Source organism: Plasmodium sp. gorilla clade G2 (assembly GCF_900097015.1).
Source record: "Plasmodium sp. gorilla clade G2 genome assembly, contig: PADLG01_00_22, whole genome shotgun sequence".
In the NCBI taxonomy this organism is placed as follows: Eukaryota; Apicomplexa; class Aconoidasida; order Haemosporida; family Plasmodiidae; genus Plasmodium; species Plasmodium adleri (nom. inval.).
Genome location: NW_021628870.1, coordinates 22501 through 39645, shown reverse-complemented (window position 1 = coordinate 39645; position 17145 = coordinate 22501). Strand labels below are relative to the sequence as shown.

At 15.2% G+C, this 17145-nt stretch overlaps 3 protein-coding genes and 2 pseudogenes across 5 annotated transcripts in view; 2 read left to right on the top strand and 3 right to left on the bottom strand.

The window, feature by feature from the left end:
- Positions 1-596: 596 nt before the first annotated feature.
- PADL01_0017500 (lysophospholipase, putative) lies at positions 597-1766 on the bottom strand (the record flags this gene model as incomplete). The annotated part of the gene is made up of 1 exon (XM_028680414.1): positions 597-1766. The coding sequence occupies one exon, from the start codon at positions 1764-1766 to the stop codon at positions 597-599; it is 1170 nt and encodes a 389-aa protein (XP_028541192.1).
- A 6219-nt stretch (positions 1767-7985) lies between these two features.
- Positions 7986-8989, bottom strand: PADL01_0017400 (Plasmodium exported protein (PHISTc), unknown function; the record flags this gene model as incomplete). Its single annotated transcript, XM_028680413.1, has 2 exons — positions 7986-8693; positions 8801-8989. The coding sequence occupies 2 exons, from the start codon at positions 8987-8989 to the stop codon at positions 7986-7988; spliced, it is 897 nt and encodes a 298-aa protein (XP_028541191.1).
- Positions 8990-10899: 1910 nt separating this feature from the next.
- Positions 10900-11748, top strand: PADL01_0017300 (annotated as a pseudogene). The gene is made up of 2 exons: positions 10900-10927; positions 11120-11748. Coding segments are annotated over exons 1-2 (657 nt in total).
- A 1886-nt stretch (positions 11749-13634) lies between these two features.
- Positions 13635-14516, bottom strand: PADL01_0017200 (ring-exported protein 4; the record flags this gene model as incomplete). The annotated part of the gene is made up of 2 exons (XM_028680412.1): positions 13635-14190; positions 14443-14516. 2 exons carry the CDS (start codon positions 14514-14516, stop codon positions 13635-13637), a joined length of 630 nt encoding a protein of 209 aa, XP_028541190.1.
- Positions 14517-16935: 2419 nt separating this feature from the next.
- PADL01_0017100 overlaps positions 16936-17145 on the top strand; it is a 1207-nt pseudogene continuing 997 nt past the window's right edge. Inside the window, exons 1-2 of the mRNA in view lie at positions 16936-17012; positions 17104-17145. The exon at positions 17104-17145 is cut by the window's right edge and continues 997 nt beyond it. Coding sequence covers positions 16936-17012; positions 17104-17145 — 119 coding nt within the window. The remainder of the gene's footprint in view (positions 17013-17103) is intronic.

The following is a 17145-nucleotide window of genomic DNA, read 5'->3' as shown; positions in this document are numbered from 1 at the left end:
TTTTCATTTTGATATAAGTAATATATATATATATAGAACAATTAAATAAGTATTCTTATATGCTACTTGCTTTAAAACCACATAATAAATTTTTTACCTTTATAATTTATTTTATTTAAATCATATAATTATATTCGATATGAACTCAAAATCAAATTCCTTTTTTTCTTTTTTTTCATGTCATAAATTTTCAAATGATATATTAAAAAAATAAAAAATAGTTTGTTAAAAAGTATTTTTTTTTACTTATATGAAATAAAATATTAGTGTATATATATATGAATAATCATAATTTCTATTAATATTTAAAAAAAAAAAAAAAAAGACAAAAAAAGAAAAATATATGAAAAAAAAAAAACCAAAACATACGAAAAAATAAATAAATAAATATATATATATATATATATATTTAAAATAATATATACATATAAACATTTTTAAATATACAATTTTTTATATAAAAAATATAAAATACATTAAATAGATAAAGACAAATGATGATATATAATATTAATTTTTTATTATTTACTTGTTTTTTTTTTTTTTTTTTTTCTTTTTTTTTAATACTTTTAAATGAAAAAAGCATTCTTTTAATTTCAAAGTACAATTTTCTTATTTTTCTTTAAATTACCTAAATTATTTATCCAATTAATTACTTTTTTCAATACTTCTTCATTCCCAGGTTCCATAGTCAAAATATGGTCCATATCATATAAAGTATGAACTTCTTTATTTTCTGATTCTAAAGCATCATAGAAATTAATCACACCATTATAATAACAAGCACTATCATCTACAGAATGTATAAAGAGTATAGGAATATCTTTTGGTATATATTTCATGTCATTATTTAAATTTTTTATAGAACGTAAAATTTGTCGTCCAAATTTAATTGTTATCCATTTATCATGTCTATAAGTATCATAATTAATAAGATCATTTACATAAGGAAATTTCTGAAATTTAAAATTTTGTGGTAATCTAAATGAAGGAAAACAAGAGGATATTAATTTCGAAAAGGGTACAATAAAATATCTATATTTATATGAACAATTAGATTGTAATTCCTCAATAGAAATCATCCCTGCTAAGGATATACATCCTTTTATATTATATTTTTCATAATCACTTGTTTTTCCTAATATTTCTAAGGTTCTTAAAGCTATATTACCCCCTAATGATAACCCCATTAAATATATTGGTGGTTTCTCATTATCATCATTATTAATATTATTATATGACGAATCTGTATTTGATGAGTCTATATTTGATACATTCATATTTGATTCATTCATATTTAATTCATTCATATTTGATTCATTTTTATATTCTAATGATATATCTTCATTAATTTTCTCAATATATTGCATAACATCATATATTAAATCATCAAAAAAATTTATATTTGTTCTTAAATTATTCCATCCATCTGATTTCCCATGACCTTGTAAATCTATACCATAAACTGAGAAACCATTATCATTTAATTTCTCTATCCAACTATCTTTATATACATAATAATTATCTATATCTTTTAATATTACTTCATCATTACTTACCACTTCTACATTTTGTTTTAAAAATTGTAATCTCACATGAGCATTCAAACCATGTAATAACACAATAATACCCACAGCTTTCTTAACTGTCCATGAATATGTTCTTAATAATAATCCATCCTTATTAAAAAATGAATCTAATCTTGGTGTACCATCAAACCTAGTTACTGGTTCATTCGGTTCTTCCCATAAATCATTTGCAACCATTATTATAACTTATAACGAACAAAGAAATTTTAAAATAAAAATGAAAATACACATATATATATGTACATATACATATATATATATTTTTATAATATTATTTAAAGTTATAATCAATTAAACATTTTAGATTTATTCTTATCTCAAAAAAAAAAAAAAAATTAATAAATGTTTATATATAATAACATGCATATTACATAAAATGATATAAAAGATGATTAAACCATTAAATAAATTATTTAATATATCTTTTCTTATTAAATCATAATATTCTATCTATATTTTTATGAAACATATAAATTAAATAACAACTATATAAAATATAATGAAAATATGAAAGAGTTACATTTACATAAATAAAAAAAAAAAAAAAAAAAAAAATTTAATGTATATGTATATATATATATATATATATATATATAATATTTTAATGGTTCAATCCATGGATTTATTTTATTAAAAAGAAAAAGAAAATATATGAACACATATATATTTATGTATATAATATATTTTTGTTTTTTTAATTTACATTAATTTATAAGAATTAGACTTCTAATATTATTTTATATTAACCATAATATGAATATAATGAATTCATTGAAATAATTTATAATAAAAGTATTATATATATATATATATATTGTTATTATTATTTTATGTATCTAAAATTCATAAAAAAAAAATTATATATAATATCATACTACTTTATATTACCCAATCTTATTAAATAAAAATTTTGTACATAAAAAATAGACTTCTATAAATTAAAAAAAAAAAAAAAAAAAAAAATCAGAAAAAGTCTATAAATAATGCAAAATATATATATTTATTTTCTACAATAATAAAATATAACCAATGTTTTATTCATATAAAAAATATATATAATATACTTAAATAATTAATATTCACAAATTAATGTAACAATAAAAAAAATATTAAAAAAAAATAATATATTATCTTTTGTTTTTTATTTTTCTTTTTATATATATATAAAGAAATTTAAAATTTTTATATAAAATACAAGTAAAACAGTCATAAAAATATATTGAGATGTAAAAAAAAATATATATATATATAAATAAATAAATTAATATATTTACATGCAATGGTTTTATATATAGCATACAAATGCTTTTATCATATTGCTATAATTTATTATGATATTTATTTTGTTTTACTAATGAATCTTAAATTTATTATTTTTTTTATAGCTATTCATATTTCTAAATATATTATATTATATTATCTTATATTATATATATATATATATATATATATACAAAAAAAAAAAAAAAAAAATAAATAAATAATAAATTAAAATTTTATTTATTATAGATTGTAAATAAAATTTTCATATAAATAATTATAATTCTTAAAATAAAAAATATAATATATTCATTATTTTCTTTCGATATTTATATAAAATACTAATAAATATAAATAATACAACACAAATATATAATAGAACAATTCTGAATAATATAAATTTCTATATAATAAATAGAACAATTATAAAAAAACAAAAATAATAATAAAAAAAAATATATAAAATAAAAGGAAAATAGGAATGTAGATATCTATTAAAGTAAAATATTTTTAAAAAAATATAAATAAATAATTATAATAACATATATATATATATATATATATATATATATATATATATATATATGTAAATATAAATAATTCTTTAACCTTTATACATATAAAATGAAGCAAAATTTATTGAACACGAAATATACATAAAAATAAAAATTACATATTATAATATATATATATATATACTCCCAGAATTTTTTAACATTTATATATCTTTTTTTTTTATTAATTTTCTTCATATATTATAGAAAAAAAAATACTTCTACTTACCATATAAAAATTTATACAAATTCTATAAACTTTTAAGAATATCCAATTATCCTGTCGTTCTATATATTATAAACAATATAGAATATATTCATAAAATATGCAAAAGTAAAAAAACATAGAAAAAAAAAAACAACAATACAGTTATAAACAATAAATTTAAATCATTCATTTTCATAAGGAATTTATTTTTCCTCTTTCTTTTTAAAAATATTTATTCTAAATTATATATAAAATATATTTATTTCTATATTAAAAAACAATTCATATATATATTTATTTATATAACATAATAGGAAAACAAAATATAACTGGTTGTACTATTTTTCATTTCTATTAATATATATATATATATATATATATATATATATATATATATATATATATGTGTAAATTTATATATTTTTCATATATAAACAATTTATCTTTTATAATACAATAAACCATAAAAACAAAATAACAAAACAATAATCATAATTATATAGTTATAATTTTAATTTTTGTATTTATCAAAATATATATATATATATATATATATATATATATATCTTTTTAGAATACATATATACTCAAAGTAACTGACATAAAATATATATATATTCAAGAATAATATAATCACTAAAAACATGTATTTAATAAATAAATAAAAGAAAACAAATTAAGGTTGATAATCTTAAAAAAAGGACAAGAAATAAAAAAAAAGAAAAAAAAAAAAATGAAATATGAATAAATGTATATTAAATTAAAGATTTATATTAATATAATAATTATTTTGTTAAGTCCACTTAAAAACATTTGAGCATTTTTATATACACTATATTAAGTACAAAACACATTATTAGTCTATTATAAAATATAATCAATAATATAATATTCACTACATATTTATGTTTTCTATTAGTTATATTTAAACACAAGTGTTTTCTACTTTTCTTATAAAATATGCATAATTCAAACTAACTATTTATTATTATAAAATGATGAATCCGAGGCTTATTCAATTATTAAATTATATACATTATATATATTATAACCATTTATAATATTATTATATAATAATTCTTCAAAAAAAAGAAAAAAAAAAAAAACAAACAAAAAACAAAAGGGTTGTAATATATTAATATTATATTCTTTCTTATTATATATTCATATTTATTTTATATTCATTATATATAACCATTCTATTTATCATATAATTTGTACATATAATATATCTTTTATTTTTTTTTAATAATAAGTTTAAAAATCTGATATTATTATATAAAAGAACAATTATTATATTATTCTTATAAAATAAAGGACAAATAACTTTTTCTTTTTCTTATAATAATAATGAAATGTCCTCTAACTATAATATATCTTATATTATAATTATATTAATATAAAATTAATATATTGTATTTAATTATATTTTATATAATATTACAACAAAAAAAAAAAAATAATTATATATAATTTATGTTGGTTGTAATTTATTTAGTAGTAAATATACGAAATTCTAAAAAACATGCACAAAACATTTATAATATTAATTATTATTATAGACTTCTAAAGAAATAAAATAAAAACATTTCATTTATTTTTAAATATATTTAATTTTTATATTCTGTTTCACATATAAAATATGAATATATATTTTTATGTTATATTAAATAACTTAGAAAAATAACAATTAAAAAAAAAAAAAAAAAAAAAAATTCAAGGTTGATTATGAATATATTAATATATATTATATATATATATTATATATACATTGTTAAAAAAAAATTTCTATAAATATACAACCTTTTAAGTTAAATAGAAAAAATATACTAACAATAAATTTTAAAAATTCCAGAAAATTTAAAATTATAATTATTACATTGAATGATTTATATATGTATATATAATATATTTTATAGATATAATAATTAAAATATTATAGTATAAATTTAACTAACATTAAAATATTTATATCATATATATATATATATATATATAGAATATTAGTTTTTTTATTTTTATTTTAGATAATTATTATATATAATTACATATAACTTTATTATAAGTTTAATCTATAATGTATATAAAATATATTACCTCTGACAACTATAAATATACAGGAAAGGAATTTATTAGAAATAAAAAACAAAATAAAACAAAATAATACAAAATAAAATAAAATTCATAAATATAAGATACGCATGTATATATGTATACTCTTTAAAATATATACGTTCATGACTAGAGAATAGGTATTTTATAAAAACGTATGTTCTTGGTTTTATTTTCTTTTTCTCTATTTTTTTTTTTTTTTTTTTTTTACTTATATGAATATTTACCTTATGATATTATTATAATATTATTTATTTATTTTGAATATATAATTATATACATATATATATGTCCTTTCTTAAACATTTCATACTACATTCATTAAAGGAAAAAATAATATACTAAGAATTTCTATAATTTGAAAATATGCAATTCATTCTTATTTTTTAAAAATAATTACATCATATAGGACAGAATTTTATAATCGAAACATATATATATATATATATATATAACATTTATTTTTATTCTTTATTAGTTTTTATATTATGATACAAGCAGTAAGGTATTAGTATTTTTTAATTAAATATATTTTAAAATGAGATTCTTACTCTTATTCTAATTATTATTATGTATTCTTATATATATATAATATTCTTAATATAATATTTATATATTTGATCTTTATATTTTTCTTGTATATTAGAATAAAAAATAGACCTACCTAATTATGCTTATATTTTAAGATATTACAATTTTATTTATAATATAAATATTTTTTAGGTTCCATATTCTAAATATAAACTGCATGTACAAACCTTAGAATATTTTAAACATACACTTTATTTGATTTATTCTCATAATATTATATCTTAAAATAGAAAATGTTAATAAACAAATACTATTAATAAAATTATATAAATATGTATTCACTTCTACACGTTTATGAAATATAGTGAGAAATAATATTATACCATAAAATTTAGAACATACGTATTAATTAAAATATATAAATTAATAAAATTATATATATATATATATATATATATATGTATTTATTTATTTATTCAAGGTATTTATAATTTTTTACAATATTCATTTCGATATAACATAAAAAGAATTGCAATATGAATAATTATATTTATTAAATATATAATGAAATAACAAATAGAATATATATTTAATACATATAATAACAAAACATTTATAATATTACTTTATAACATGGCACCATAATATAACTGATAAAAAAAAAAAAAAAAAAGAAAAAGAAAAGAAAAGAAAGAAACAAAAAAAATACACAGAATATAGATAACATATATCACTTTATTTCGTATATTTTACAATACATAATTTAAAGCTCATAATATTTAATATGATTATGTGTATTCAAATTATTATTATTATTTTTATTTTCCCCAATGAATCTATTTGATATAATAATTTTAATGCATGAGACTTTATTTTTTTTTTTTTAAATATATATTTTTATAAATACAAGAGAAGAAAACAATAGGCACATATAAATTATGAGAATGATACATATCATAACAATATAATACCCAAATAATGTACCTATAAATAATATGGAGTTATTCAATGCATATAAATATTGATATTTTCCCTTATTATGTATAATATACTAACATAAAATATTTTTATTTCTTTTATTTTTAATTTAATTTTTTTTTCTGTATATAATATTAACTTATAGCAGAGAAAATATTTGGACAAACAAACAATACAGAATAATATTATATAATTTACAAATTCATAATATTTAGAAATATAAGATAGTTAACAATTTTATTGGACTTGAGATTTTATTAGGTATCATAATATATATATATATATGTATTAATACATTTGTTCGTAGTAATGTATAACATCCAATAAATCTTGATCTTTCATATAAAAGAATTATATCTAATATCAATAGTTACAGAAAATGAAGAGCATATGTTCATTCAAATATATTATATATATATATATATATCTTATAAATAAATGTAAACATGAATTTTATGACCAATTAAAATAAATAAAATGGTAACTATAATATATATATATATATGTGTATGTTTAGTACTATATACATATGAACAACAAAATTGGGTATATTAAAAAATAAAAATGGAATAAATTATAATTCAGAAAAAAAAAAAAAAAAATTTATTAATATATATATATATATTACGTGGATAATATTATATTTTTTTCATGGGACTGTAGTAAAATGAATAATATGTTATTAATTTAAATATGTGCAATCAATAACATAGCAATTATGTAGAACAAATATAATTATATATATATTAAAAATTATTCCACGTGTTTAGGTGTTAATGCGTTTATTAAATCTTTACTTATAGTTTCTCTCAATTCATTTCTTAATTTGTTGAATTTATTTTTCGTGTCTTTAATAAAGTCTATAAAATCTTCACGAGTCAATATTTCTTTAGTAGTTAAGTCAAGGAAATTAATATTATTTTCATGTTCTCTATATAAATGACTATTGGTTATATCATAATAAGAATTAAGCCATACATGTGTGCATGATTCCATTGGTATATTATATTTATTAATTAATTCTTTATATAATATTCTTAAACCATATGACATATTATGCATCTTCAATTTCTCACTACCTCGAACTTGCATCCATATAGTAAGCAAATCCAATTTATTTGGAATATCCTCTAAAGAATTCATAACCTCTTCAATTTTTTCATCACTCCACTGTTTTGTTAAATCATAATATTTCTCATGGAAACCAGATAACCCTATACTTTTAAATATATCTTCTAATTCATCTTTAATATTAAATTCATTATATGAATTATAATCATCTGCTACATTATTACTCTTAGACACAGCATCTGTTTGAGTTGACTCATCCTTTATATCAGTTTTATTTCCATCACGTCTTAAGAAACCATTTTTTAAGTCTATTAATTCAGACAACTTTCTTTTATGACAATTCTTGCCTTCTTCTATTATATTACAATTACCATTATATATATAAAAATTCTAAAAAAATAAAAGAATAAATAAGAAAAAGCATATTATATATACATACATATATATATATATATATATATATATATGTATGTAATTTTATTAACTTTTAATATTACCAACAAGAATATACATAACAGCCAAAAAATTGATAATCTCGAATAAGAAGAAAAAAACATAATGGGACTCTTTTCCTTCCTCATCTCTCTGTTAGAAGAACAAGATTTTCTACAATTAAATGAATCCTTACCCTCAGCAATAATTTTGGTTCTCTGGAATTTCAAACTTGATGAAATCTGACCTATCATGCTTAAAAATACAACTACAAAAAAAAATATAAAAATAAATATAAATATATATTTGATATTTTTATTAATGTAATATTATTATATTTTTTTTTTTTTTTTTTTTTTTGTGTATGAAGATAAAATAAAAAGAAGAAAAATAAAACAAATAAATAATTATATAGTTTCAAATATTATGCGAAATAATCTAATTTACGCTTTGTAATATTTTTAGTATAACTCGATAAATATTACATTAAAAAAATTAAATATATATATATGTACAATATATACTTAAATAATAAAGATTCGACTTTATTTATTTTTGTCTTTTTTTATTAATATTATTTATTTTTTCTCATTAATTCTTATTAAAGATATTGACTATTAAAAATTTTTCTTTTTTCTTTTTTTTCTTCTATATAGATTGATGAATTTTATTATTTTAACATAAACGTATTAATACTAAGCAATGTTATAATTAATCTTTCTTATTTTATGAAAATATAATAACTCTTTATATATCAATTAAATATTCAAATGTTTCATGTAAATATATAATTTATTTCCACATATAAAATATATATATATATATATATATATATATATATATATATAATTATTTTACCTTTAAACTTATAATTAATAGCCAAAAGAAAAAAAAAAATATGGATTCTTAAAATATTGTAAAAAAAAATATATATTAATACATTACAATACAGTAATATATATTTATATAGTTATTTACACTTATAATTTTTATTATAAAGCAAAAAAAAAAATAATAATAAAATATAATAAATATTTTAATATTATATGTATACAAGATTATGATCTTATTTTAATATTTTTAATCGAAATTATTAATTTCTATATTTCTTATAAATTTTCCAAAAAAAAATAAAAAATAAAAATAAGGATTTTGAAAATTTTTTTTAAATATAATAAAGTATTTCATTAAATGAATTAAAAAAAAAATAATTAAAATGTAAAACATATAATAAATATAAATAATTTTAAAGAATATTTTATATTTTAATAAAATTTTATAATTTCCTATATTAAGTTATTGTATTCCGCAAAAAAAATATATGCATACAAAAATATACATATATATATATTTATTTATATACTAGCTTCGTAATATATGTCATAAATTCGCGTATGCATTTATAAAACATAAAAATAAGTACAGTATTACCTATGAAATTGTACCATTTTTTTTTTTTTTTTCTTTGAGAATTTACAAAAAAAAAAAAAAAAAAAAATATAAAATATAAAGTGATATATATTTTTTAAATAATATCATCCATTTTTTAAAATTTGAATTTTACTTATAAATAAAAGAAATACATATTAATTAAATTTATAGTACAAGTGCAATTCTGTAAACAATTAAAATGATACCAGTATTGCACATTATATATATATATATATATATAATATATTTATTTTGTTTTAAAATTGAACTTTTATGTATATACACAAAATTTTAAATTAAGAAGATATATATATATATATATATATATAAGTATTATGATTTTTTTTTTGAAAATATATTAAGCACAAAAATATATAAATATATAAATATTTATAATATTGATATAATGTAAGGAGCATACCTTTTCTTCACTTTTTCATTTTGTAAATCAAAAAGTGTAATATATATATATATATAGTTTTAATATTATATAATTAATAAATATATGAAATAATAAAAAAAAAATATATATAATATACTATTTCTACATTTATACATGGATAATATAAACAACATAACAACCTATATAAAAAAGGGTTGATAAAAAAAAAAAGAAAAAAAATTCTTAATGAAAAAAAATTAAGCAAAGTTATCTTTTTTAAAATTAGTGTAATTCTCAAATTAATTTGGTTTCTTTATTTTCCCTATCAAGTAATAAACACAAAACAAAAATATGAATAATAATAATAATAATAATACATGTAAATATTTTTTTATTTTTTATATATACATTTAATCAATATATATCTTCGACTTATATTTATACTACATTATTTAATTTACATTCTTTACATTTTTACTATTGTTCTTAATTTTCTTTATTTTTTTATTTATACTCATAAAGAAATACGACATATTTCAAATTAAAAAACGTTATAGACTTCTAACCGAAGAAAATGTGGAAAAAGTCATCAACATAGAACAACTAAAAATATCACAAAAATCAAATAACACGGATCTTAGAACATCAAAAAAAAATATAGACAAAAAACAAAATGAAGATAAAGATAACACTAACAATAAAGAACAAATATATACCTCATATAAAAATTCAGAATTTACCCCCGTATATTTTACACATACAAATAAAAAAAATAAATTTTTTATAACAATAAAAAAATTTGATATATATTTTGAAAATTTAATATATAGTTTCTTAGAATCTATAAGTTATATTGAGGAAACTCCTGATTATGAATTATATAATAATGAAATAAATCAAAGAATGAAAGAATATTTATTTATTTTTGAACCTATAGTTTTTGTTTTTATTTCGGTTTGTTATTTGGCATCAGGAGCATACATTCTCTCTTTAATAATATCCCTTATATGTTCTGTAATTATTATATATATTTTAATAAAAATTAGGAAATATGATAAAGCACATAATAATTTTTTTACCTTTTCAAATATGCTAAAAGAGTTCATTCAATTTATAAAAGATATACCTAGAAATATATTAAATATGGTATTGTATATACCCAAAAAATTTATAAAGATAATAAATTATTTCAAAGGATAATTTTACATATATAGAATATTTTTAAAATATAAATTCTAATGGGAATCCAAACATAAAAATTTCCATTATTTTTTTTATACACATTATTTTATTTATTTATTTTTATATATTTTTTTTTTGTAAAATAAAAATATATATATGTGTATATATAACTATATTTTTATTTATAACATGTAAATAATCATTTTTTATTATTTTTTATGTTTCATTTTTTATTCCTACTATGTTTCTTGTAATATCTTTTTTTTTTTTTTTTTTCTCTCTCATTTAATTAATCGTTTGACATACATATACATATATACATATCCATCTTCTTCCTCTCTATATATGTTATATTTATTGTCCATATATTCTGCTTTTATTCCCTTATATGTTAAGTCATATTTGAACGATTTATGATCCTTCACATTATATTTTACACATTCATATTATATTATTTTATTTTTTTATTGTGTTTATTAATTATTATATCCTAATTATATTTGTCTATTTCTTTCTAATTCCTATAAACATATTTCAAATTATAAATTTATTTGTCCTTATCTTCCATATTTTGTTGCTACAATTTTATATATTCTTTGAATCAGAATATTCATTTTTCATAATACTACTATATAAAGTAATAACAATAAAGTAAATATAATTATAGCTGGAAAAAATGTAAAAAGAATATATCCCATTGAAAAAAATTATATACTTGAATTTTCGTATGCTCAGGTAAAAGTTTTTCGATTTATTATTATGATAGTTTTTATATATTATATTAGGAACTAACTTATTTTTATAAATATTTCAATTAATATTCTTCTATAGCTATTTATAAAAATAATAATATATATTATATTATATATTTATATATATATATAGATAGATACCTATTTTTACAACCTTAAATTCATAAATTAAAATACAGACATATTTTATTACATAATAAAAAAAATTCCAATATTAAACCTATCATGTATTAACTTAAAATTACAATTACGAAAAGGTTTAATGAAGTCAATAATAGTACCTAAAAAAAAAAAAAAAAAAAACAACAGGTAAAAGGAATAAAATGAGATATATTTTACCATGTGGGTATATTATTTACAACCTTGTTAAATTTATTAGGAAGACCTTTTTTTTTTTTTTTTTCTTTATTAATATATATGAGAGTTTTAACATTATTCTATATTATCATATGTTTTGTAATCTCAAAATATATAATAACCATTTAAATTGAAAACAAATCGTATTTACTTTGTTCATAACTCATCATATTATTATAAAATAATTTTCAAACATTTGTCTTGTTATTTTTTATTTACATATTATACTCTACAAAATAATTTCTTAACAACTCTTTTATTATAATTCTTTTTTTATTAAAAAAATATATATATATATATAATGCTTATTTTACAAATAAATACATTATTTTAAAACTACATTTTATTAATTTTTAAATATATTTTTATTTCCCATATATTTGGAAATTTTGTGAAAATAAAATATATACATATATACAATACAAAAAAGAATATAAGAATGGCATAATGGGATTAATAATAGTAATTACAAACATATATAAATGACAAAAAATAAAAAATATTTACAAATTTTAAAAATACATATAATATAATAAATTAAAAAAAAAAAAAATAAATAAATAAATAATAAATAAATTAAAATAAAATAAAACAAAACTATTACATATGAAAGTTCCACTTTAAAGGAAAATATTATCTTTTCTTATTGATTATATGAGAAAAAAAATATAAATAAATATAAATATAAATATATATATATATATATATATATATTAAAAAATAATAAGAAGATGCTGTTATTATTTATTAGACTTTATAATTTATATAATAATAATCATATTACACATTTTGACATTATGTCATTTTAGAATATTCCATTTTTATTAAATATTCCCATGTTTGTAATTGATAATTTTTCCATTCTTCATCACTTTTAATTTTTTCATTCTTTATTTTATTCCATTCTTCTTGTTCATCAGCATTCAAAGTATCTATAGGTTCTTTAATTCTTTTTTCTTTTAAATTATGTAGAAAATTCCTAAATTTTCTATTTTGTTCATTCAGATATCCTCTACGAAATTCATGTAACATATAAGCAACTGAGGCTCTTTTTTCATAATACTTTTCGTAATTTTCTAAATTTTTGTCATTATCTAATAATTTTTCAAAATATTCAACAGTAACATCCATATAATCATCATGTTCGTCTGTCTCTAATTTATTCCATACTTCTCTTAAATTATATTCTAACTTACTAAATTTATCAGGGTAAAATGAAATGTTTTTAATATTACTAATCTCACTTTCATCATAATCTGTTTGCTCTCCTAAATTTAAGTCCGACAAGTTTCTATCACATTTTGAGATTTTTCGCAAACACGTCTTTGTATTATATAAGATAAAAATTAAACTATAAAAAATAAAATAAAATAAATAAAATATAAAAATTTAGATAATATATTAAAAGAATATTGTCACATATATGACAAATAATGATATATAAAATAATTCCAAAAAGTAATAAAAGAAATATATATAAATATATGTATATATTGATATATTTTTTATTTCCTCTTAAAATATTTTAAAAACTATATTATATAAAGTCAACTTTTTTTTTTCTTCTACTCTTCTTTTCTCTTTTTTTTTTTTTTTAATTTACCATATGAAATATAACATATGAATTATTTGTCCTATACACTGTTTATTATAAGATATTCTAAAAAAATTTTCCATTATTGTTTGTAAGAACCAAAAAAAAATTTTCTTTTTTTCTTTTTTTATTTTTTTATTTTTTAGTTAAGGAAATTATATTTTATATAATATTAAGGAACCTCATGGAAATTTTTATAACTAAAGAAAATATATATATAATTTAAATTTTATTTTATTCTCCAAAAGAAAAAAAAAAAAAAATTTTAATAATAAGAACCAGAATAATTAACTTTCCTACATATAAATATATTTTGTATTTTCAATACAAATTGTTATTTAAATTTTAGTTTACATATATTATTTTTTTTTTTATTTTATAAATAATTATTTTCCATTATATATATATATATATATATATATATATATTATATAGTTCGTAAAAAGTAGGAAAATTATAAATTTATTTTTTTTAATTATTTTATCCTACTATATATATAATCTCATACTGTTTTTATTAAAGACCATAAAAATAACATAAAAAAAAAAAAAAAAAAAAAATAATAAAAAATTAAATAACAAATAAATTAACGTATATATTAACAACAAAAAAAAAAAAAAAAGGACAAATAAAAAAAAAAGTATTTTCCACAAGTACCATATATATTTAAATAAATATATATAATATATATTATATGTTATTCTTTTTTTCTTTTTTTTTTTTGAAAAGGACATAAAATATATATATATATATTTATATATTTATATTTATGTTCACATATTTTATAAAATTTACACTAATAATATATTTTTCTTTCTTTTTATTCCTTTTTATTAATTTACCATTTTTAAAAACTGAAAAAAAAAAAAAAAAAACAGGAAAAAATGACATTTTTTTTAAATATATTCATTTTTTTTTAAATTTATTTTTTTTTCTTCTAGCCTCTGTACATATAAATTTTTTACCATTTGTTAAAGAAGTACACGCTTATTGAATAAATAATAAATATAATTATATAAAAATAAAGAAACATATAAATATATCTCTAAATGTAGATATTTATATATTCATTCATTTACATAATATACATATTGTTGTATTTTTTTTTTTTTTTTTTTAAATTTTTGTGAAAATGGAAAATTAATATATAATATTTATATATTTATAAAATAATATATTATTTTTTCATACATTTTTTAGAGTATCCCATTACATTCAATATTTGGGACATAAAATGTAAAATATATATATATATTAAATATCATATTAATGATGAGAAAATTTTGAATTTTTTTTTTTTAACATTTATATAATAAAAACGCTATTTCCCTGTACAATTTTGAAATCATAAAAATTAAAAATATATATATATATATTAAAAATTGTTTTTATTTATATATTAATATTTTGAAGGACATATTTTTCTTCATGAGTACAATTCAAGATGAAAATATTTACATATTGGTTATATAAAATAAAATAAAAATTTAGGAACCATATTATTTTATTTATTTATTTATTTTTTTTTTTTTTCGTTTTATATAAAATACTATTTCTTAGGGCATACCAATCTTCGTAATCTTTTTGTATAAAAGTAAAAATAGTTTTGTAACATAATAAATAAATCGAAACCCTTTTATTTTATATTATTTATTTATTATTTTTTTCTTTTTTGTTTTATTATGTATATTAATAAATTCTTTTATAAAAATATAAATCTCCAAGGGTCTATATATAAAATGAAAAAATCTTTTCTACCTATTTTTTATTAAAAGAATCTATATATAAATTAAATCAGCATGAAGAAAAAATACTCTCATAATATATATATAAATACATTTAATTATATATATATCATATATATTATATTTACATATAAATAAATATATTATAATTAGTAATACAATTTTGTTTATATATATATTTATATATAATTAATTATAATTTAATATACTTTATTAGTATTTTTAATAATTTTATAATAAACAACAACAAATTTTTGTATTTTTGCATTTTTGTTATTATTTGTATTTTTGTATTTTTTGTTATTATTTGTATTTTTTATACTTATAAAAAAAAAAAAGGTAGAAACTATAATTCTATTTCTAATTATTAATAATAATATCTCAAAAAAATTATATAAAAACGAATAAAATTGTTTTTTTTTTTTTTTTTTTCTTAATTTTTTATTTTATACATTTAATTTTAAATATATCTCTTTTCTTTTTTACAACCATTTATATATATATATATATATATATATATATATATTTTAGATTTATTCTAAAATAATTTATATATAATAATAATATGTTTTATATATTTTGTTGTTATGTTATTTTTCTTCAAAGAGAAATATTATAAAAAAAAATATTATTATTAAATACAAATTGAGTGAGCCCCCCCTTCTGTTTTAGCTTTCTTTTTTATTTTTGTATTTTATGTATATTTTTCTTAACTAAAATTTCAAATAAATATTAAAAAAAAAATCCATAGAAAAAAATGGAAACCCGTAAAAATAATCATATGTTTTCAAAAGTTGGAACAAAAGAATTTATATACATTCTTTTTGTCATTTGGTAATAAAATAAAATAATAATAATAAATATATATATATATATATATATATATATATATATATATATATTTATTTATTTTCTCTTTTTATAGTTCATATCTGAATACGTTCAACTATAAATATGCCAACTCATA